This window comes from Sinohyriopsis cumingii, chromosome 12, assembly GCF_028554795.1.
Source record: "Sinohyriopsis cumingii isolate HCF-2022 chromosome 12, ASM2855479v2, whole genome shotgun sequence".
Taxonomy (NCBI): domain Eukaryota; kingdom Metazoa; phylum Mollusca; class Bivalvia; order Unionida; family Unionidae; genus Sinohyriopsis; species Sinohyriopsis cumingii.
The window spans coordinates 61,546,326-61,572,218 of NC_142972.1; the positions used below are offsets into that span (position 1 = coordinate 61,546,326).

The following is a 25,893-nucleotide window of genomic DNA, read 5'->3' on the forward strand; positions in this document are numbered from 1 at the left end:
CAATGGCTTTACTCACATTGATTTTCAATAGGTTATCTATTCCAATGGCTTCCCACAAGACTTTAGGACCGTCACCGTTCATGGAATACTTGGGTATATTTCTGGACCCTGGAAAAAATGGAAGTTAGATTGCAACAAGATGAGCTGAGCAGATTAGCTGCACTGCTTAAAACTTCTGTTGGGCCGTTTACATTATGCGTGTCGAGTGATCGCCCCAGGTCGCTCTTTCACATCCTATCTAATATACTTGTCAACAACCACCACCGAATTGAATCATCATGTAAAAATAAAAAGCGAATGTAGACTGGATCTAAAGATGTGGGGTGATTTTATGGCTCAATGGAATGGAGTTTATTTTTTCTTGGATTATAATATTACGGTTGCTACAGATTTTGAGCTCATTACTAATGTAGCATCAACTCTCGGATTTGGCGTTTTTTCACCAAGGCAGATGGTTCCAAGGATCGTGGCCAGATAATGTAGATGTATTAGGCACAGACAAGTTGTCAATGGCCCTGCTGGAAATTTGCCCCATTGTAGTTGCAGCCCATAAATGGGGCCATATGTGGCAGAGGAAACGGATTTTGTTCCATTGTGACAACAACAGTACAGTCGAGATAATTATGAAGCTAAGTCTTCCATGATAATGAAATTGCACAGGCGTTTAACTTGGATATCAGCATAATATTGTTGTGAACTTCTAGCTGAATTTGTCCCAGGGAAAGATAACTTCATTGCAGATGCTCTCTCTCGTTTTCAGATGGAAAAATTCTGGCATCTGGCTCCAACTACAGAAAGAACTCCTCACCAATGCCCAGTCCTGGAGGAACTGATATTTTACTAAACAAAATTGTTGACAGGTATCTACAAGCAGCACATAGCCCACTGACGCAAGCGGTTTTTTTGACGGGTTGGAAAACCTTCAGTCATTTTTTGGTCTTTTTGGGTCGCTGGGATCATAGGAGTCATCAACCTTTAGGACCAATTGACGAGGATGCCCTTGCTGCTTTTGCGGCATATTGCTTCAAGAAAATTGGTATTCGATATGCATCTATCAAACTGTATTTGTGTGGTATGAAGTATTTCTGTGTAAAACGTGGCATACGGTGTCCCCTTAATGGTCAGTCATATTCGTGCTGTCCAGGATTGATAATGGTATTGCCAGATGTGAAGAAATTGCAGAATAATGCATCTAACTAAACATTACCCATTACCTTCGATATATTGGCGCGCATGTGCACCTTACTTCAAAAATGTTTCTTTAGTCGCTGGGTGGATGGTATGTTGCTTGCTGCATCTTCACTAGGTTTTTTTGCTTTCTTACATTGTGGCGAATTTACGGTGACGTCAGCTATGGATATGGAGTACTTGCATATTAATGACTTTACTATTGCTGCAGATAATTCTAATGGGATTTTAGTGTTGAGAGCGTCAAAGGCTGATCCATTCCAGTATGGTGTGCAGATCAGACTTTTTGCAGTGCATAACTGTACGTGCCCCTTACGGGCTATGCGCGAGTACCTAGCGCTCAGCAGCAGGATGGATTGTCGTAGACCTTCGGACCCGCTATTTATTACAGATGGTATTAATCCACTTTCTAGAGCAGTGTTTTTGGAGAAGTTACGTTTGCTCCTGCACGTTCTAGGATATCCAAAATGCAAATTCAACGGGCACTCCTTTCGGATAGGGGCCGCCACTACAGCAGCAAATGATGGGATCGAGGACCACCTTGTTACAACGCTAGGCAGTTGGACTTCAGATTCTTATTTACGTTATATCAGGACCTCGAATGATGCCATTCTACAAGCACAACAGGCCATGTGTGAATCTACCCATTTGTAGATGACGTAACGCCATAGGAGCATTTTCAATTAAGCCTTTCTCTCGGAGAAGTGCATCTGATTGATGTATGTGTGTTCTAAAATAGGCTAGTAAGTGTGTCAGTGTATTCTTTCAGAGGTGATCATTCAGATTCTTTACATGGAGTTATTCTGGGAAGTGAATGAGCAGATTATGTGTATTGTTCTAAGTGTTTAATTGTGCGTGTTCTTTTCTTCAGTTTTCTACGTAGTGCGATCATCAGATTCAGTCGTCGGTGAGGTGTGTTTCTCACAAGTAGTGTGTTTACTGTGTTCTGCAGAGCAGGACCATCAGATTCATGGCCATTAGGTGGCGTTAAGCATTGTGTTTACTAATGTTCTTTGGTGTATCTAGTTGGTTTCTAATTTAATCAGTTTACTGCATGTGCACTGCAATCGGTTATATGCATCTGACTTAATTTATGAACTACTTGATCTGCATACGTGTCCGCCGAGTAGATTGTGCGGCCGTTTGTGGAAACTTTACTTTATTTATACATCAGCCCCCAACGGAGAACAAGCCGGGAACATTGCAGTGATGAACGTATATTTTTATAGTTGTCTTAGTTTCCTCATATATGACATGTCTACAGATTCTTGCATCACAGACTCAATTACAACTCCACTCTAGATATAATGTGACTTTAGCCTTGGTATCACTATAACATGGTGTGCAGGCATGGGCCCCGGAATAGTCGTACCTTGGCACGAGTTCTTGCAGTAGTATCCATTTATGATGATTCACTGTTGTATAATTCTTAGTATGGCAATCGTTCATTTCATATACATAATTGCTTATATTGATTGTGATTTTCATGCTTATTTTAACAGAACTGCGGATACTTCTTGTCCATATCTATCCGTTCCTTGGGACTCTCCGCTGCATACTACTGCAGTTCGATTACTCAGCACGCAGCGTCGTTTGAGCATTCTGTCCCCAATCCACTCGACCTACAGACATAACAGTTGTGGCGACTCTGCCTCAATTCTGCCTTAACAGTTATGTCAGTCAGTCATACTGGAGAGTCCGAATCAAAACAGCGGCAATTCTGCCTGGACAACAGTCATACTGGCAATTTTGCCTCATAGACAGGGCATTTTGGCCATTTGGTCCTGACATCAGTCAGACTGGCGATTCCACCTCATAGTTACTGCATGCTTCTCTACTATCTTACCACTACTAACCTCATGCAGCGGAGGGTGAGACCCAACTAATGCCAAAGATGCATAATATGTACTGTTTTATAATGTTAAATATATGATAAAAGAGTTGACACTACCTCTCTATTAGTTCTTCGTATGTTTAATATCATATATGCAGTTCACCTATCTGTCAGTCCAGCTAGAGGAGCATATGGTCCACCTGTCCACCATTCCATTTATTTTATATTGTGTAAACGGTTATCAAGCATTGTCATATTATCCATTTCAGGCCAGTGTCAAGTGTGGTACATTAAATATAATGATAAATACTGTTATTGCGAGTATTACGCTTGGGCATGATCGTTTATGACCAGTCAAAGCAATTATATTACGCGATTATTAATAGAAGAACAATAATGGATCCCAAATGTTACCAACGTAAAAAATAATCGAAGAGGAGCATCAGCTGCAAAATCAAATGACCAATGGTACTGCGTTGATTATGAAATGCAAACTAATGTGTTTGGTTTTAGAAGTTATTTGTACTCCTGTCTCGGCAACAATTGTTGACCTTGGTGTAACTGGAATGACAACCATGAGAACAATCATAGGTACACCGATTGGAATTATTGTCGGACTTGTCAATAATAATCTGTGTCTATTATGATGCTGGGTTCAAATCATAGGGAATGGAGGCTGTGATGTATACCAGGAAGAAGAAAAAAAAAAGACCGGTACGAAATAGCAAAACGGCATAATGACACTACCCCAGAAATTCATGTCACTTGATCTTTGACACTTATTTGTTGAAGTCAGCATAAGTTTCTTTTACATAATTTTCTCCGGGATGCTAAATGTTACGAATCTTGCTGATATAATGTCTATTTTAAGTTGTTCATGCTGCTTCCTTCATATATTAAAAGCTGTTTCTAGTAGTGACAAGTTTTGCGTTTATCTGTATCGTATGAAAGCCGAGTTAAATTAGATCATATAGTTGAAACATGTTTAAGTGGGATTATTTGATTTGCTTTTAGGGGTACAAAATCAAGACGACTTTCTTATAACTAAAAGTTCCTTTTTCTATTTAACTGCGAATTTTCCATTATATCATTAAAATATAAGACTGTCAAAATTTAGACTTATTTTTATACAGACAATTATAAGTTTGTCTCAACCTTCCACAGCGATTCTGCCAGAATCCAGATATAACATCTCCACATTTTAAACGTTCATCAAAAACATTAGAGAGAAGGACGATTGAAAATAAAGTGTTACTTTTCTCCTACTTGATGTAAAGGAAGTAATAACTCATTACTTTAAGGAAAACTTTTATATTTCAAAGGAGTTTTCTTCCGTTGTATCGTATGTTGCATAATGAACGAGACTTTCAATCTATTCCCCATTTATTTAAGAATATTAGCTTCGTGTAAAACCCTCCATGTTATGTACATTTTCAAGAGTACAAGTTTCTAATTAATTACTACTCTTTGTATTTTAGCTCACTCTAGTTTCACAATCGTTGCTTCTTTATAGTAATTATTATTCTCAACAGTGTTTTACTTTATATTATATCACTGACTTGTATTCTCTCTAGAACTACCTCGTATATGTGCAGATTATAGTTTTGACGTTCATGGAAGACACTTCAGCATCATCTAGACTTGTTGTCTACAAGAGAATAGACAGTGTTATGTGGTGGACTAAAGTTCAACATTCCTTACATTTAGATTTAAAGATCCTTTAACTCCATCATTTTCTATGTTATCTCTACTAATGATTATCTCACTGTATCGTTCGATATGTTCCCTAGGTTATCTACTTATTTGTTCTTCATAGGTAGATTATTTTGTAAAATTATTGTTCCTTTCGTTTGCTCATCATACGTTCTGGATTTTTCCCAATTGTCGGACTTGATTATGAACATCACTTCAGTTGATTCAATTTGATATTTAGGTTGTCTGCCGAGTCTTAATTATCAGGAACAATGGAGAACTTTCTCACCTTTTTTTCTAACCTATGCTCCAAGTTACTATAAATGGTTTTCTAATGTGTTTTGTTTTCGATTATCATTGTTAATTTGAATTCATATTGTTCTATGACCAAAGTCGATTGTTTTCTCAGGTGGTTTTCTATCTCTGTTATTCGTCAAAATTAATTAAGTCCCGTTCCCGTTCATGATTTTTTAATGAAATTTATATAAAGAATTTTTTGACTAAAGAGAACATTTCAACCACGAATTTTTACTTCATAGGGTTATCTCAAATAACATAATCTTTTGAGTAATCATTATATAATTCGAGTGTACAAAAATAATTATTTAGTAGTTGCCGTGTCACAGGAATAAGGATAGGTATTGTAGATGATTGGTGTATTAACCTGCATTATTATTATTATTTTGCAGATTAACAAGCTTGGCCAATGAAACAATTCTGCCTAGACTTGAGATTACTTGCAATGAACCCTGTGCTGATATAGGAATTTATGTAGACTCTCTGTCCGGCGGAAGGGGTTTCAACATTTCATTCAGAACCCAGGAGTACTTATCAAGGAATGCTGATGAATCGACTGTAGAACCGGGCTTCAGAACTTTGAATGCCATTTAATCTTCCGCAAATAATAAAAACAATACATACCACAATTTCTACATATTCTACAAATAAGTATGTCACTAGTTTTTCTCACAGAACATTGAATATTATTAAGTCACAACATGGTAATTGTATCCCATTAATTGTTGAAGATATTGCCTAATATCGACAATATTACAACAACATTTAGATGAAACCATGACTAAATTGAAGAGCTGTCTTGGCTTTCAAACTTTACATCATTGTATGCTCTGCACTACTTTGATATATTACGTTTTATTATCATTGAAAGCTAACGTAAATATATAATGTATGGTATACGTGTCGCTACAGAAGTCATCAACTACAGGTTAATTTTGAATTACTAGTTTCGGATTCCATTGTTACGAACATCTTGTCTTTCTAAAAATGTTAATGTTATCAGATGATAAATAAAAGACGAGCAGCATGAATACTATTCGACAGTTTCTTGGGTACATACATACATTGATTACATAGGTCGCAGATTTAACTCTAGGAATAGAAACAGTGACATGTATTATAGATGATAAACTGCTTTGCAATGCAAGCAGACTAAAACATAACCACATCTATGTTAAACGAAATGTGAGCAGATACTAAAAAACATATTCAGAATAACTGAATTTGATAATAAAATACTAAGTACTTTATATTATCTCTCCTCCACCTCTCTCTTTCACTTATATGGTCTTGTTCAGCCATATTTTCCGGTTATTGTTCAGCTTTCTTTCTGTAAGGGCACTTTATTTTCTGATATACTTTCGTCCGATACGTCTTCTGTCTTAGAATATATGTTCTGGTCTCCATCGCTTCCCTTCTGTTTGTTTCCTTTCAACCTATTTGTATGTATTGTCATAGTATACCTTGCAACGGTAATGTTCCCTTGTTTCTTATCGCATTCATTGTCAACAGTCCAGTTCTATTATACATTAACGTACCAATTCCGTGTTACTCTTCTTGAATTTTTTATTAACAAACTGTCGCCAACAATAAAGACCTCACTCGTTATCCTTGCATTATGGTATTTCTTCTCTTTTGCATGTTCAGACTTGATCTTATCTGTACGAGATTCCCTGGCATATGACACCTGCATGAAGGTGTCATATATTCGCTTAAACACCAAGACGCCGTACTCGCTCTCCGATACTGTAGATATGTCAGGTTCAAATATCACCTGTATGTCATAGACAAGGAAAACCAGGTTTTCTTTTAGATGCATTATTTTCTGTTCTATAGGCAAATAAAATAGGTGACTATAACATATCTTATAAAAACAAAATCTCATTATAGTAAGAAACAAGAAAAGGAACGAATAAAGAAAATGCACGATGAATTTGACAAACTAGCTAATACAAGAATAAAATTGGCTTCCAAAAAATCGCGGAAGAAGAGACGGTTTTGCTAAGAGTCATTTATTGCGTGAGTTAGGTATGGACAATCCTGATATAAACTTTATTTGAGGTCGCAGATTATCATGTAGATGCCACTATACTGGCGACAGTGTATCATATACTAATAGATGTTCTGGCAAAGAGCGATTTAAATAAAATATTCTACTGGTTAGATAAACGCTGCATTAATAGCAGTATCTGATATTGAGTTAAAAATTGAGACTTATAGCGATGCTGATCGACATCTGCTATATCAAACACTTGATGATATAACAAGTATTAGCAATATTATAAAGCCTGTTGCTTATGATTTATTCGATTATGATCTCGTCAGAAACATAAACGTGGACGTCTATCTTTTGCAATGGCATATGAAATACTTGCACGATAACTATATATAGCGGATGAAATCTAAAATACTTCTATCAATTCCAAATATAATAATTGGATTCGCTTAAATTAGAGGAGTTGAAAGTTTGACTTGGAAAAATGCAAAACAAACAATCATGAAAATAAAGAAACATTACTATATTTGGGAATGGGGGTAGCATTGTTCCCACGGTAGCTAAGAAAAATGTGTACGTTTCATAGCACGACGTACATTTTAGATGCACTATCGACCCTTTCTAAACATCACTGGATCAGGGAACAAACTGGTGAAACAATAGCGTGTCTGTGTGCAAATTGAACTCTCAGATACTGTCCGTTTAAAGAAACTCATAGGCCTCCGCTCGATGAGAGAAATCAAGGATATAGTTTTATATCCGTGAGTCCTTTAACCGAGTCTTCGTCTTTGCGGTAGAAGAATGTTATCCGTGAATTCAATTAATGGTTTAAATGCCTGTAAACATGCTTTCATCTAATATTTATTGCTCGTTACACATTTCTATTTTATAATATAAGGTACACAGGAAAATATTGTAGCGGTAAGAATATATAATATGCATTTGCTTTTACTTACCTATCTGCTAAGTAGCCAATTGTTCTGTTATCAAGTGTTATGTATTTCGATGTTTCTAGAAGATTTCAATAACTTTCCATTGTTTGTGCAAAGTCACATGAATATGAAATTTTGAGGCAAAATGTGTAGTAAGATATTTTGAAATTTAGTCTCAGTAAAAGGTGAATATAAGAAAAGTACTGGTCAATCAGATGGATTCCGGAATTGGAGTCATTCTCATTTCTTGTGTTCCTGTTGTAAGTCTGCAGACATGCTTTATGTTGAACAGATATAATCAAGAGAAAAAATCCTATTTGTTAGGACTGTTCAGTACAAATAGCAAGATCTCATTATTTTTACTATACTATTGTTCTCTAACAGTTGCGAATTATTCGAGGAGTTCTGGATGATCCATCTTGACAACGTCACGATTCTGGGCGGACCAATACATTTCCTGTCATGAAATTTATACAGAAGTGCTCCTTTAAAATTTCATAGAGCTGTATCGCCTTATTATGTATTCACTTCATAATTCTTTAAGTAACTCTCACATTTTTATTTATAACTCTGATAATTAAATTGTTTGATATGTTTTCCAAAACTTGTTGGTCTTACTTTTTTTCTATTACTTACAAGCAATATTACCAAATGTATACAAGCTGATAATTATTTAACTACAGCTGCAACGACGGTGGACGTAGGCTATACTCTGTAATTTGACGTCTTTGATTACTGCAAATTCATGAATGTGGGTAGAACGTAAGTTTCTGTAAGCATTCGTGGAGAAAATGACTAGTGAATTATCAATACGGTTTTTATTTCAAGAAAGAAAAATTCAAAGAGAAGCGCAAAATACTTGTTTTTGAGTTCTTAAATTTTAATTTTCACACCTGTTAACTGTGCGGAAAGAGAACACAATTGCACTAAAGTTCTTTGCTAATTGCAGATTTACGAATACTTTTTAGAAACTGCGATGCTGCTCAGCATACACTAAAACAAAATGCAATGTGCTGGAATAGTCAAAATATTAGAATATATTTATTATATTTTAGAGTTCTGTATTGAGGAAGGGAGATAACTATTTTCGGAGTTTCTGTAAAATGCATATAATTGTATCAAATGATCTTGATCGACTTCATATGGTAATATTTTACTGTTATGGTGGCAAATTGATAATATGGTGCTTTTATTGAGAAGAAGGTATAATACAAGGTGAATATTTATAGTTCAAGTTGTAATATTGTTTAGAAATGACGGACGAATTAGTCACATGAAAAGAAAGTCAATCAGAGGTAATTTACATTATTGGATCATTTACAATATCTTATTTTACTATTTTATGCACAACATTTGATGCAACAACATTCCATCTTGAATCATTTGAAATGGAAAACTTTTCTCCACGACCTTATAGAAAACGTGTCCTTGACAACGTTTCTCCTACTACGGACATTCAATTTATTAACTGAGGATGAATGTTGAGATAGAAGCTGACATACACGTGCCCCCTCCATCTCTCTCTCTCTCTCTCTCTCTCTCTCTCTCTCTCTCAATAACAGTTTGGTAGGTTGTCACAACATATATTAGATAAAACGAGTTATAAATCAATCTTTTACAAAATAATATTGTGTGGACATAACACATTGGATTGCGTACAAGGTCGATGAAAGGATGCATCCTGTAGCTATGCTTTAAAGAACTTTGAAATTATTACATCTATGTGCAAGTGTACTCTCTACGTTTCTTTCTCGACTGATTGATTGATCGAATGATAGCATTCACAATGGAAGTAAATCACACGAATGCAATTATATTTTCGCGAGTGAAAGCTGGAACGAAGAAACAGTAATAACGATAAATGGGGTATGATATTTGTAATATACTTGGTCTATTTTTCCGTCCTAGTGATACATATTTAGTTCTACGTGTGTTAGAAATTTACCACTTGCCAGTCTAGATTTTGTACAAAGAGTGACCTTTTAATTTGCCACAATGTCAAACTCGATCAGAATTTGGCGTGAAGCTCAGATTTTTTATAATATTTCAAATCTTCATATGGCTAACATTATTGGGTCAAGGGGTGATTTAATATTAAGCCGTCAGGATGAACTATGTTCGGACAAAAGTGGAATTGTGTCCATAATAACTTAGTTAGGTTCAAAAGTGGAATTGTGTCCATAATAACTTAGTTAGGTTCAAAATGATTGGCCTCTGTAGGTCAGGATAGGAAATGTAATGATCATAAATGCCCATAATTATTTACTTTAAAAGCCTAAATGTCAACTGTCTGATTCACAGTGATGTACTATTCAATGCCCCCACATTACCACGTCATTTAAGTGTCTAATAATTAAAAATGAACTAATGTTTGTTTTAACTATCATACGTTCAATTGACACACCGAATATGTTTTAAACGAAGTGGCATTAAATAAAATTTAAATCCCTTATAAACAAAACTAATGTACTGCTTTACCTATAATATTCCGATTATCTTCTTATGGCTATATCTTCCACACCATATATTTTTGAATGAAAACTACCCTCGTGACTAACTTAATAATGTTTATAACCCTACAGTGAAGTGCATTCAGAGTAAAAAGATTGTTAAATATTGAATTGAAAAGGAGAAAATAACAAGAACACATATGGGAATTGTAATAGTAAAATTGCACCTACTATCAAACACCTTATCATCTATTATGTACTACCCAACAATGTTTAATACGCCGTTTGAAGTGATCAATACTCTACAGTTACTATTAAACACGCCTCTTGATTGTGACCACACCCACCAATCCAATAGCCACACAGGGTAGGATGTATAAAAAGAGGTAAACATAAATGGCATCTTTTCTAACAAAAACTTCAGTACCGTCTATAATTTTCAAGTATCCCTTTATAGAAAAAGCATAAGCCATATTCCAATTTTAAGCAAAACTACCTTAATAATCCCTCTAACACTATCTGCGAAGTACAAGGAATGAAAACGTGTAGAACGATTCACACTAGCTACGCACTTATATTTATACATGATAATGGATAGAGTGAAAAACTAGGAAAGAGCTAGAGTGCATTCGGAAAAATTAATGCTCTAACTACCATTCGCGAACTGCCTTTGACCAAGGCGATCACCACGCTATCAACATAATTGCTTCATTTTGGGGCGGAGACCATGGAACTCAGCAATTGGCTGGCCGGCTTACTCCACTTTAAACATGTCTGCTACCATCTTGTCTGCTTTGCTGTATAGTGGTTGCGTCAGTGAATATTCGCTCTTGTTCTTACGTCTGGCACTTTTAGATGTATCGTGATAGATATAAACAGATTGCATCAGCAGTCACGACATGTAGACACTCTTCCGTCTCTTCCGCGCACTCTCGAGCTTCTGAATGAATGTTGTGACAGCCAAATTGACTTTGGCTTATTTGATTATCCATCACGGCCGATGACCATACAGTGGAAGTTTAGTGGTCAGTGACTTTTTGTGTGCTCCTTTTACATAGACTGTTGGCAGGACATTTAACCTTAACGTAAGGCGCACATCGATCATGTAAGGAACACGCAAATCGTGATGGTGCTTTGGGAATGACCCTGGAGTGACATTGGAATGACACTGGAATGGCAATCAGCTGTTCACTCGTGTATGATAAAATAATCAGCTTTCTTTCACAATTATGTATAAACGTTGCCTGATTCTAAGTAATATTATTTCATTTGTTTTTGCCTTTGTGTTTAATGACATTTCAACAGTATAGATTATTCGTGTTGGCCATTATATTGGTGGTGGAAGAATCCGGGAAGAACTACTGACTCTTAGAAAGTTACTGGCAAGCTTTCTGACTTGTTCACATTAACCGAGTCGGGACTAAGACCCACACTTGTAGAGGTGAGAAGTCCATGGTTTGTAAAGGCAAACGTCTTAGAAAATTCATCTACATAAATATCACATTATCTTTTCACCATGGCATTAAAGTATGCGAGTCAGTCAAGTTGCTGTGATACAATCTGATGTATTTAACGGAAACTGTAAACAGAGTTATCTCTCTTACTCTACAAGGTACTGTAAAAAAGATAAAAAAAAAGATATTGTCATTACACACGAATTTTGCTTAGGATTTATAGTTTTTCTATCAACCAAGAGTGTAACATGTTGATAGTTACGCATTCACGATAGCAAATGCATCAAATGCATTATTCAGGACGGGGAGGATAATATACATAATGCGAATTGAGCTGATGCGTCTCAGCTCAAGACATGCACCCTTGCATATGTTCATGACATGTTGGTGCAATGTGAGAGTACTGTCCAGAGTAACACCTAAGTTTCGTACTGATTGTGGGAATCAACATTTGTTACATGTTAAAACAATACCTATCAATGTATGTAGTAGTTTTATTGGAAGTGAATCAGTAAAGATGGTGAGTGATTATGTTTCATTGCGAATCTTGAAACAGCAGAAAAAGAAGAATGTGACGTATCGTAAGCTTAATTTAAATTTTATTTAATTTTATTTAATTACGAACTTTTAATATTGATTTTGTCATTACACATGAATTTTGCTTAGGATTTATAGTTTTTCTATCAACCAAGAGTGTAACATGTTGATAATTACACATTCACGATAGCAAATGCATGAAATGCATTATTCAGGATGGGGAGGATAATATACATAATGCGAATTGAGCTGATGCGTCTCAGCTCAAGACATGCACCCTTGCATATGTTCATGACATGTTGGTGCATTGTGAGAGTACTGTCTAGAGTAACACCTAAGTTTCGTACTGATCGTGGGAATCAACATTTGTTACATGTAAAAACAATACCTATCAATGTATGCAGTAGTTTTATTGGATCAGAAAAGATGGTGAGTGATTATGTTTCACAGCGAATCTTGAAACAGAGAGGAGAAAAAGAAGAATGTGACGTATCGTAAGTTTAATTTAAATTTTATTTAATTTTATTTAATTACGAACTTTCTTTGTTGTCTAATAAAATAATTAAATACTTCTAACAATTAAACAATTAAATACTTCTCAAAATAAAAGAAATCTTCACATACAGTAAACGCAGTGCTTATGAAAACGAACATGCAATTAATCTTTAGATCAAAATTATGGTTAGGCATCGTAACCTCTTTGTCTGTGAAGTGCTCCAATTTGCGACATAATTTGTGTCCTGTTGTCCACGTATGACTTGAACCACAGTAAGGTTGTATCATGAATGTCAAATACATGCTGGCGACGGTGAAGTAATATATCATGGTAGATTCAGTACTGTGGCAAGGGCGATATGCAGATTGTACATTCTAAAAAGACTGTTTGAATTCACATGAGATACAGGCTGGGATAGAACAACCTTTTCTGATATTTTTTATATGAATGGAGGATTATATACTATGCGGTAGTTCTTTAAATTGTTATGGCCGAGTGTTGGTTTCGTCAGCAGAGGCTTTACAATGGCAGTTTTGAAAAATGATGGGAATTCCCAGGATGAGAGAGAGGTATTAATAACATCAGTTTGTGAAGGTAATACTGGATCTAAGCACTGAAGCAGCAATGTTGAAATTGAATCACGGTCACATGACTTTGGTGCAGTCTTCATCAGGATTGTACATACGACATCCATAGAGACGGGTTCAAATGCTGCTAATGGTTCCCGCTGAAATTCTGTATCCGAACTGTATGGTGACGACGAGTCAATTAAAATTGTGTTGTGTAGCTTATCTCTAGTGGTTTGTACTTTGTCACGGAAGAAATTTGCAAACAGGTCCAGAAGGTCGACTGGAGAGAAGAAGGTAGTTGGAAGTGGTGTACATTTGTTCCTTGACATTAGCTTGTTTTTAATCTCGAAGAGCTCTTTGCAGCTGAAACCTTCCATGATATTAATACTGTAGTTTGCAGATATTGCTGCATGGACTATATTTATGACATTCTTCTTAGCGGCTTCATATATTTGCTTATGAATAGTGAGTCTGGTGGAAAGCGAAAGCCTCTCAGCTTTACGGAGGTCTCTTTTAGCAGTGAGAAACTGGTCCCTAACACTGCTATACCATGGAGAACACTTCTGAGCTTATACTCTGCACTTGGTAACTGGGACATGTTAGTCGAACAATGAAAGTAGGCAGGTATGAAGTTGTTCCGTTGTATGAGGTAAGCAAGTTGTTAGGTTTGCCTGGATGTCATGCATTAGTTTGGTTCCTTTTATAATACGGAGGTTTCTCTTAGTAGCAGATAAAGGTGATGGGTTATGGACGGATACGTCAAGATGGCATATAATGCAGAGGTAATCTGATGCAAGTTCGTGGGATACTAGGGAGGACCGTATAATGTTATCATCAGGTCTATGAAAAATCCAGTCTAAAATGTGACCATGTTTATGGGTGGGTTGGTTAACTGACTGTTTGAGGTTGAAAACATCAATGGAATCTACGCATTTTGATTAATCTCCACGAATAAAGAGAGGTTCAGTTAGCTTGTATATTCTACTAGGAGATGGGTGGTATAGGCAGACAAAATGGACTGACGTTTGCTCCAGTGTGAGTGTGGTTTGGACTAGTTCAAAGTATGAGTGGTATAAATTGAAAGTAGTGGTTTGGTTAAGACTAGAGTGGCGGGGGAACGACATGATGGAGTACCTAGTGGGTCTATATTCTGGTCGTTGATAAAATTAATTATTTGTGCGCGCGTTTCATGTGTTCCTACTGATTGGGCATTGAATAATGCAATACGCTGCGGTATCTCTTGGATAGTTGACACAAAGGTTGATGATTTAATAGGGATTTGAATGATGTTATCTTAGTTAACTTTCGAATGTTTCAATTGTTGAGCCGGAAATGTCATAAGATAAATGGAAGATAACTGGAATTCTTCTTCCTATTCTACGTCGGGCAGGTTTGAAAGAACGTTTCATTTTTCGGTTCTGTTTGCAGTTAAGTAACGATGAATGTAGTCCCAGTTCGTTTAGGCTAGAGCACAGTGTAGTGTGGAGAGCCAAGGAATGGTCAGGTACAGCAATTGATGAGGGTTCATCATAGCATAAACCGGTTGACTGGCGGGTATCATTTGATTGCGGTTTGTTCACCAACAAAGGAAGTTGAAGCAGTGGAGCAAGACAGCTGAGAAAATGTCAAATTGTTCTCGTTTCCAAAACAATCCAAAGCATGATGAACACAATAACGTAGACGAAGATAGGGAACAAGCAGATGCATTATGAAAACGGCACAAAAAACGGAACAGGTGCTTCAAGCCGGTTAAGCGATAGTGGCCATCTTGGCACTTATTCCCATTATTCTGGAATTTTCTTCACAAATCCCTCAACAGTAAATGGTTGTATGTGTTAAATATTCTCAGTAACACGGATTTAGTTCCCCGTTTTCAATAATATTGTTTTCTTTCTACAAAATCTAAATCGTAGCTCAATAGTGAAAGCTGATAATGTTTTTTTCGGAAGCTAGTACTTTGTCTTTTTTAAAGACATTGATAAAGGTTTGTGCACATCTTGTATACAAAATAGCGAAAATAATTAACCGCTGCGAATTTGACAGGCCGGACGTTGGTAGGTTTAGACATTGTCAAGGTCATCCCTCAGCACAAAGTATTTGCGTGACGTCGTACATGGTATTAGTCTACACAGAGTATCCGGATGTATGTCTTTACTCGTGATTAAATTTGATCTAAAATATTTCAATCTGCTTTACAATGTGCTGCTAGAAAGCATTAAGCCGAAATTGTTAATTAGTTTTGAATAGAAATTAGGACCATTACCACATAACGATGTTGAACAACGCAGCATTTCATGTCCGGAAAAACATTCGAGATGATATTATATCGTATAAGAAAACTATTTATCTATCATGGCACATCATTATTTTACAAACCAAAATATTTGGAAGCACCTTGTAAAGGTAGTTTAGCACTGGGATTGATTTTATCGTTTCAATAGTTTGAGTTTTTCTATCGCATTGTAGATGACAACGTGAGTAAAAGAGATTATCTAACTTACATGATGGAATGGTGTCATTTCCAGCGGAAATAATATATTTCTGCATTTTATTAATTCTTCTCTGTTTGAATTGAAGTTTCATACAATTTATATATTAGGGTTAAAATCAATACATGATAACTTTTCGGAGATTGTTTTGTTACAAAGGTAGCCTTCAAACACACATTAAAATATCATTGTCTAATTGAACATTTTTTTCACTGACAATAGCGAAGTACAAATTACGTTGCAGCTGTGAATTCCTGTTTCATTTCTTAATTTACCACACTTTTTATCGTGTTGAAGTTTATCGTCTGAATAAATGTTCATCACAATTCACAATTCTTGGTATGTAATTAAAGGGAAAGTAAAACCCTGATTCGGACTGTCGTGTCTGCAGATAGAAAAGTTACAAGACATATAGTTGCTGGTAAAGGTTGTACGACATATTTATCTTATCCAGATAGGGTTTGATGTTCACTTAGCTTACTGCAAATCGTCATGTTTTAATTCATTTTAATATCGACGCTATTTTACAACTGTCTTTGTCTACACTAGTTATGTACTCTGACATAGTGTATATTTATAAACGTGACTCCGAGTCTTCGCCCATACATACTTATACGTCAATATAAACACAGAATGCAAGCGCACGATCGTTTTCTAAAGGTATACAAGAGCAACAGTCGATACCCGATAATAAACGACGTCGTCTTGGTAGCCTTTCTGTAAAGAAATGCCTCGTGATGACGACCTCCACGATTAATGCTGCCACATGATGGCAAAGATCGAATTAAATCGGTAGGAACACTGATCCGTATACTTTGAGAAGAACATTACGTCCAACCAGAAGAGAGATAAAAAGATACAAAGGGAATTTCTGAAGGGAGTGGACATCAATAGCTATTGCTCCATATTACAAAAATCGGGTTGCCATTTTCACTGACATGAAGTCAGTGAGAGACAAGATGTTTCACGAATCAAGGGGTGCCTAAATGTGTAAGCGAAACTACAAATCTGTAGAAAGACACATCACCATGGAGTGTTGAAGGCTGCAAAATCAACTATATCAAACACGAATTATTATGCTGATATTCTTCTGGTATTTTAATTGACCAACAATGAACGGTATTCTCTGAGTTGATAAAATCGTTAACATATCAGTCTACTTGCAGATTGCTGAAAAAAACAAAACAAAAGAAAGATCGCCCACTGAAAGTTTTACTTTTGTCACGTTAATGACCAATTGACCGACGAACTATGTTCACATGCACATATATGACCCCTACAATATATACATTCTGACAATGCCATATATTTTCCGCAAGAAAGCTAGCTGGAAAAGTGAAAAGAAGACACGAAACGCCATGCCCAAGGGCTTTAGAGAAATCTTTAAAAAGAAAAGACCTGCAAAGACACAATTTACTGATGGAACGATTGACCGTTTTGTAGCTTATGGATCTGGTGAAAGATATAAATATTGAATATTTGTTCAAGTCACTCAGTCGTATAAATGTATACAGTGGAAAGACTTCATGAAAGCTTGAAAGCTAGAACGGTGAAGTATATCATAATGAATAAAACATTGATTAAATTACTATATTTAATAGAAGGATATAGTACAAAGACAATATATAAATATATAATTGTACTGGAAGGAATGTTTTCCGTGCATACTGCAAATTTAAAAACAATAAGAGTAGACCCTTATCTGGCATCTGATCTCTTCTTATCTTCTCATGAACGTTCGGTTTTACGAGGACTGGGAGGTCAATATATTCGCATGTAGAGGTATCATGCACACACACACACACATACGTGCACACACACATATATACAGACACACACAAAAACACAGACACACCCACACATACTGATTCCAAAGACATACAATTTCTTGAAATAGCAGCTGGCTAGGACCAGGCTCATCGTTAAGAGGTTAGTTTAATTACTGTTCAGCTTGGTTTCAGGATAATGTGAGTGGTTGGGACATGATGCTACATGTCTGAGTTTTGATGCTCCAGTGCTAGATATCACTATACACTGCCACACTGCAGACAGCGTAGCGATATGACTAAAGTTGATAAAGCTACGTCACAAGTCACACACACGCCAAACATCTGTACAACTTCTTGAAGGTCGGGTAGGCCAAGGTCGGCTGGTTTCATCGTGATGACCCTTCACGTATGTTAGCAATCTTTGCAAAATTCAGAATGTGGAAACCCAGTACTAATATGGCTCCATGATAAACGATGTTACGAGATCCGTGGTATGATATCTTGCTTGCATTTTGCGAATAAGAAGTTTATAAAGCTTTTCTTCGTTTTACAAACACGCGAATATTCCATGTGAAAAAGGCCAATCACGTATTTGACGCAATTCAGATTGTTTTCATTTTGTCTTGTTATTATCTGCTAGACAGACAATATCAAACATTAATTATTCTCCTGGTTTAATTGTCCAACAGTGAACATTATTACGATATTGAAAGTATTGTTTCTATACTGGATATATTCAGTGTGAGCATAATATAATCATAAAATACGCTAAGTAGACAAAATTGTTAATATACCAGTCTACTTGTAGATTGCAGAATAAAGCAAAACAAAAGAAAGATTACCCACTGAATGTTTTACTTTTGTCACGTTAATGATCATTGACCGACAGACAATATTGGCATTCTTAATATGACCCCTTGGATATAAATATATTTTGACAATGCCATATATTTTCCGCAAGAACGCAGGCTGGAAAAGTGAAAATAAGGCAAGGTTACGCCATGCCCAATGCCTTTAGAGAAATTAAAAAAGAGAAAATCTGCAAAGATACAATTTTATTGATGGAACGATTTACCGCAATGTAGCTTACGGATCGGGTGAAAGATATAAATATTTAATATTTATTCAAGTCGCTCAGCCAGGGAAATGTTTGCAGTGAAGACACTTCATGACAGCGTGAAAGCTAGGACGTGGAGGGATAGAATACAAAGACAATATATGAATATAAATAACTGCAGTGAATGTAAGAAAAAACAGAGTAAAATGTATTTATCATAATACTTGTCTTCCTGACCATATTTACGTTTTGATAATCACATTTGATAATGGTTCATGCAGTTAAAATGTCAAAACACAAATAAAATCGAAACCTATTGAGGAAATATCTAAAAGCAGACAAATTTTCATCGGTGATCCAGTTGTTTACACATTGAATGACTTGAGGGGAGATGCAACAGTAGGCATCTGTTAGACAGAGAGTATACTTTTAGTTTAAAGACCACACATATAAAGGTAACATGCTTTTAAGGCGAATGAACATTAAAAGAAATGTAGTCCTTCCAGTGAATATCATCTTTTGCAAAACACTGAATAATATATTGCAATTGTATGTTTAAGCAGACAAATTAAAAACTTCATTTATGGAATGTCATAGTGTTACACTGGTAGATTTTACCACTTTAAGGTCATATTATTTTATTCAATCTTGTAAATAGACACATGCATGTGATGATATTTATTTTGGATTTAATAAGACTTTGGATATATGTGCACGTGTAGGTTACACGGCTATCATCTTTGTAGGTAAGGAGTAGAGATACGAAAATTGGGCTAAGGCAACCGATTAGACAAACATATGAGAATAAGAAAAACTTTGTCTGCCCGTGTATACAGCGAATTGAAAAATAATAAGAGTACATAAGATATATAAGATATAAAGTTTCAGTATACTTCGTGCTTTTGCTGAGCCGTTAGACTTTAATTGAGGAAGTATTTATTTAATATTTTTGGCTCAAGGCAATATTTGGGTATTGATAAGGAAGTTAGAGTAGAGAGAAAATATGTTTTAAGTTTGTAAAGTACACTTACAGCGTAATACAATTTGCCTCTGTTTCCAACCCGCGGATAATTAATGGACGGATCTCTACCAATCGGTGTTCGGACTTGTCAGTACCTTTGCGCTAATAGCCGAAGCATTGGCAATGTTATTTTATTAAATTGTAAACCAGACTGTTTCTTTCACAGCTAGTCCTGGTCACACAGACGTATTGATTCCAAAGACTTAAAATTCATTTACTAGCTTCTGGGCAGGTTCGCGCCCAGCGATATGAGGTTATTGTTAGTACTGGTCAGCCTGGTTTGCTATGAGTTCATATCAAGCGGTTACGCTTGGTGGCTCACATGTTTACTTTCTCAAGTGAGCGTTGCGATGCCTCGGTCAAATCTCAATGAGTCGTAGATGCTGGCCTTGCACGTTTAACACTGACATTGGGGAGGGAAAGAAGAACGGTTAAAGTGACCTTTCACAAGGACCTTCTTGCTTAAGTGTGACAAAATTGTAATGCTCAATGCATTAAACTTTAAGGTTCAATAATATGAAAAATTCGACACTTCGCAAAGTCCAATGAGTAACAATATCCATTTGTTTAATTTATCACTATATTATTACAATTGAATTCCTGTCCCTAAAATGCTATTCTTCTCATGTAAATCAATATGTACCTAAGTGCAGTGGATATTACGAAAATAAAGTCAAACAATATACCTATATTCTAAAAAGGTCACATGAAGAGCATATTTTTCCTCACCCAGTTTGTAACATATAATAATGATATGAGTTTCTCTCAAATACTATAGTTGAAACACTTGTATATCATATAATAACTTTATGTGGTTATTAAAAACTGTGATAGTTTATCCCGATGTCTTAAAGGAGTTGCCATAATTCATCTTGTTTTTAGTCTCAATGCAATCAAGACATTTCTCCTTTATTATTTGCTTGTAGTTTTATTTCTGAAGATTGTGGAGATTTATCGACTCCGAATAAGAAGAATTAAAATTTGGAGCCGTAGTGAGTAGCTGTTGTTGTGGGTCAAACACCATTTTCAGCACATGATATGATTTATAAGGTGACCAGTATAACTGATGGAAGAAGAAACCGGGAAAGTCCAGAGAAGAACCACAGATCACGGAAATCTGCTATTAGGCCTAGGATACACGCGGACAGATGTGAGATATCAATCTTCTGAAAAACGAGCGCACTAGGCCTTTAATCCTCCGTGTCTTCCGTGTTGAACATAAATTATTAAGCCAATGGATGCATGTCAATCTGTCAAACTGTGAAGACTTTATGTCTCCACCAACCAAACCCAATATCTCGACATCGTATTCATTACATTAGTACCATTCTAATTCGTAAACTATGGAGATGTGAAAGGTTCTGGTCCAAACTCTGTAATATTTTTGAATTCCACAGATTGGTTAAACCTGATCAGTACAGTCATATTGCATTCCATAGTTTTCACCATCACCATACGGGATCGTTACAACTAAACGGATTGAATGATACATTGGTACCTATATACCAAACTATTTATTTAGGATATTTATGACACAGCTGGTTATACTTCTGCCTCCCTGGAGAGTTAATGTGATAAGCTAAGTCACATAAATTATCCCGATAAACGTCTTGAAGTATGGATAGGAAAACTAGAACTCCACCACCACGTTAAAAGTACTTCTTTCTTACCTTAGTTTTTGTTAATCTGAGCTGAGTGGACATTAGTTTGCCTTTTATTTGAAACAACGATATAGTCAATAAAGATTAATCATGGAATCTTCATTTGAAAGAAGCTTATCTTTAAGGCCTTCAATGGTCCACTGACGATATGTCTAAAATTAGTACTAAAGGAATAAAACCTAATGATTCTTGAACTATTTCCTAACATAAAAAAACATCTTAATATCTTTCTGCTTGTTTGTCACCAGCGGGTATCTCAGGTGGTGTCCATTTTCTTTCATTGCGCCTTGTTCAGAAAATACCTAATTGCTATGTATGATGGTACATGCTATTTCCAATTTCCAACATCATCATATGGAAGTATGTTTCCGTCTCTCACGTTTAGTATATGAGGTGTTGAATAAACGTTCACTCACATTTATCATTTTACACTATTTACAACATTTTGGAGACTTTGTTTTCTTGTCACCTACCATTCATTTCCCCAAGCAATAAATTCATCGGGCAAGATAAGCCTATCGGAGCCCCTCTCCTTGAGGCTTTAAAGTAGGAATCAGAACTATATTTTTCAGAATTTAGCACTTAAGGCATTATTTTACAGCTAAAAATGTTTGCTATACAACAGGAAGTCAGTTTGCTTGCATGCCATTCGGCTTCCTTTTCTACCAATCAGATGTAGGAGTTGTTATAACTGTACACGGAAATAAAAATAAGATACATTTGTGTGTGCCTATGGCAAAAACTGATTATATAAGTATATCTTTCCTTTCGCTGGCTTTACTAGATGTAATCAATTAATTGAATGACTTGCATGAACACAGAAGTCTTACGGATAATATCTACAGTAAGCTATTTATTATATTCGAAAGTATGAGAAGACATAACAATGCTTATATGTACGAGCAAATCCACGTGAGTACTGTATAATAGATTATGTTTCAAGATATTCTCAGTCAATCTTCTACAAAAATTTAATATAACGTAAAGGTCAGTTAACGGATAGCAATACTAAACTAAAATACCGCATACACGTCTTAAAGTCGCAGGTGAAAACTGTGGCTATTAGAAATAACAAGCTATGCAGTAAATTACTTTTCTAATAAGAAATTTTACTCGCAATTTCATCCCTGGGTAGGAGGGATGAAAGATGAATAGGCACTAAAGCGATAAATGTTATTACACAATTTGCACTGAAATACATTCTAGGACAATACTCGTGCAAGTGAAGCTTATAGTACAGCTAAATTTATTTGGTTTTATGCTATTTGTCGTAATGTTTGGCTCGCTATTAACATAGATGTTTTGCCTTACCAATGTTAGGGGTATATCAGTCAGAACTCATGTACATGTCAGTTATAGGGTGTTTAGTTATCTTGTACAATATTTTGTTTAGGACTAGAAGCTTCTCGGTTCTACAGATAAAGATAGTATTCATGTTTCCAGTTGGTCCACGTGTAAGACCATTTGGGTTGACAGCTGTACAATCCTTTATTGGTCTAGCGGTTCTTCTTGTGATTCTCCAGAGTAAGTCTCTTTCTCTCTCTCTCTCTCTCTCTCTCTCTCTCTCTCTCTCCCTGTGGGATGCCATTAACGTTTCTTGCAGGAAGACGTTTTATAGGAATGTTGAAAGTCCATTACATCTGTCTGGTTTGTTTGTTTGTCTGCTGTCTGTTTCTCAATATAAATCATCATGATATAAACATTTATACAACATACCTACGTTATTGCAGTTTCAATGTGTTTTAGTCCGCAAAAAAAACCACAACAAAATCCATCAAATATATTGTTGGTACTTCAGACCACAGGATGATACTGCATATAAAATAGTACACAACAATGTCCGATTACAGAGCTTTCAAGTAACCGATCACATGACTTTTCCTCCTGTGAATCGATAGTACAAACATATTGACAGTCTAGTCTTGGTAGTACAATTAACAAAATATATACGAATAACAACATAATATGAATTATATATTGTTGATCACTATTTTGTGTCAATACTATATGCTCAGATCATCATCTGCATGCTACGCATTTTATATTAAAAGAAAACGATGTTCATTCGTCGTCGACACTATTTAAACCATTTTTGGTACAATGTGGAAAAATATAATAGGTCATACAAATCATACTATCAACCTGTCTATATAGCAAATGTAGAGAGAGAGAGAGAGAGAGAGAGAGAGAGAGAGAGAGAGAGAGAGATATTGTTAGGGAATATGAATAACTGCGGAGGAACACAAGAATTTTGTATTTATGTTTATATTTATGACGTGGAATTTTAACTTATCTTTAAGAAGTTGTCAGTCATATCGCTACAATGTCTGCAGTGTGACATGTTTTAGTGATGTCGAGCACTGTGACATCATACTGCAGACATGTAGTATGATGTCCTACTCAGATACATTGTCCTGAAACGAGCCCGACCAGTCCCAACACTAACCTCTTAATGCTGAGGGGTAAGCGAGGCAGGTGTTAGTACCATTTTTGTAAGTCTTCGGCATGACTCGGCCGGGGATCGAGCCAACAACATCTCGCATCCAGATACATGAAGTGAAATTGAAAGAAATTAATATGACGATAGTTAGGGCCGGATTTAGGCATACGATAAACAAGCTACAGCTTAAGGTCTGACCAGTGTGAAGGGGCTTCTTAAAATAGGCAGAATTGTAAAACATTTTTTACAATTTCATTACAACATATTTAAGTAATAATGTAATACTTGATGTTTCCATAATATAAATATTATCTATGCAATATGTTTTATATAAATAACATAATTTACATTGTAATAATTAGAAAAACATTGCCAAATTCAGTTGTTCTACAGCCGTATTCTCTGTTAACATTTATCAAATAGTGCCTCTACAGCTTCCCATGTCTTAGGGCGTCACCATATTTAAATCGGGACCTGACTATAGGTAATATTTTAGACACTATATAACCTAGAGAGAACTGTTCCTTGCTAAAAAGGCTAACAACACATTTTGTGTAGCTTGAGAATAGAACTGTAGACAAATATGATTATGGGCAACAGCATGCAAATTTTTTTTATCTAGATCACCCATTTCGATTCTGAGAAAGCTCGCTTTTCTCTGTGCTTTCTACATTCACTCTTTCCTTTCCTAATTTCTTCTGTTTCATTAAATGGTCTTTTCGAGTCATGATATATCTGAATACGAGATGTGCCAAACCAAAGATTTAACAATTAATTAACTTATTCTTAAGTTCTTTTTCCTGTTTGTTCAATATTTCAGTCAATTGTTCATGGCTTAGAAGGCACTCGCACCTCACTTTATTTCAATTTTACTCGTTTGTTTTACTCACCGATTAGGTTTTACTAACTAGCAAACAAATCGACTCAATCGTTTTCATAAATGCACTCATTAATTTAAAACTGACTAACAAGTTCATTTCGTAGAAAGTCGAACTTCTAATACGAAGGTCGCCGGTGCAATACCCACCAAATCCTAGCCGGGTTGGCTGGATCGGTGTATCCTTGAGTAAGGAGTAGTTTCCAAGTTTCCATTTCTTTATCACGATATAACCAATAATATGTTAAATGTAATTGCAAAACGCACAAACTCACAAAAAGCCTCAAACAAATTTGTTACTGATAAAAACAATACTAGCTTACTCATCTGTCGTTTTAAGATGCCACCGATGTAAGAAACAGAACATGGATCGGCGATCTAACAAACAGAGCAACTTGCGGAGATCCGCCTAGCACGCTCGGTGACTTGGTTCTTTATAAACAGAGAAGAGACGCCGCTTTTTACGTTTGTCCAGGTTTAAACCAATACGTAAGTGTTCCACTGATTTGTCCAATCATCTACTGTCAAGCGAACGGAACCTTTACTACACCTGATTTTGCTACTGATCAATCGGTCTGTTATCAAGGTAAGTACTCTTGTTTTACTCTCGCTGAGAGATCAGTCATCAATCCAAAAGAGTAAAGCCAGACCTTTCTAGAAATGTTCGGTTTGTATAAAAATAACTCACATTCTCCTCTATCAAAAGTTATAATGCAAAGGCTATCTGAGTAGGGGTCTACCTCGGTTAGACCTGCTGCTTGCCACTGTTAGTATTTTCATTTAAGTGCACGAAAAGAGAATTAGTTATCACAGACGAACTGAACATCATTGGTTTCATCAGCAGAGAAATTTCGTTGCTGCTACTCTCGCTTCAAAATCTCAGAAACAATAAGTTGAAAACTTCGCACAGCATGTATACTGAAAAAATCTAGGTTGTTCCTTAGACCTAAACAACGTTTATGAAGCTCAAATCATTCTCTGGATTTTGAATACTGTTTCCGTGACCAATTGAGATAATTATTTAAGAAATCTTTGCTTTGACAATGAATGTCTCGTTACTAAAAGTATCATTCTGTTAAGGGATGAAAGTAAATAGGACGAAATAAAATCTAGTTATACAATAATATCAAATCA

General features: G+C 35.8%; 1 protein-coding gene across 1 annotated transcript in view; it reads left to right on the plus strand.

Annotated features, from left to right (window-relative positions):
• The first annotated feature begins 22,841 nt into the window (after positions 1-22,841).
• The window catches only part of LOC149786573 (uncharacterized), an 18,067-nt gene continuing 15,015 nt past the window's right edge, over positions 22,842-25,893 (plus strand). Inside the window, exons 1-2 of the mRNA XM_089978217.1 lie at positions 22,842-22,966; positions 25,100-25,345. Coding sequence (XP_089834343.1) covers positions 22,876-22,966; positions 25,100-25,345 — 337 coding nt within the window. The 5' untranslated portion in view covers positions 22,842-22,875. The remainder of the gene's footprint in view (positions 22,967-25,099; positions 25,346-25,893) is intronic.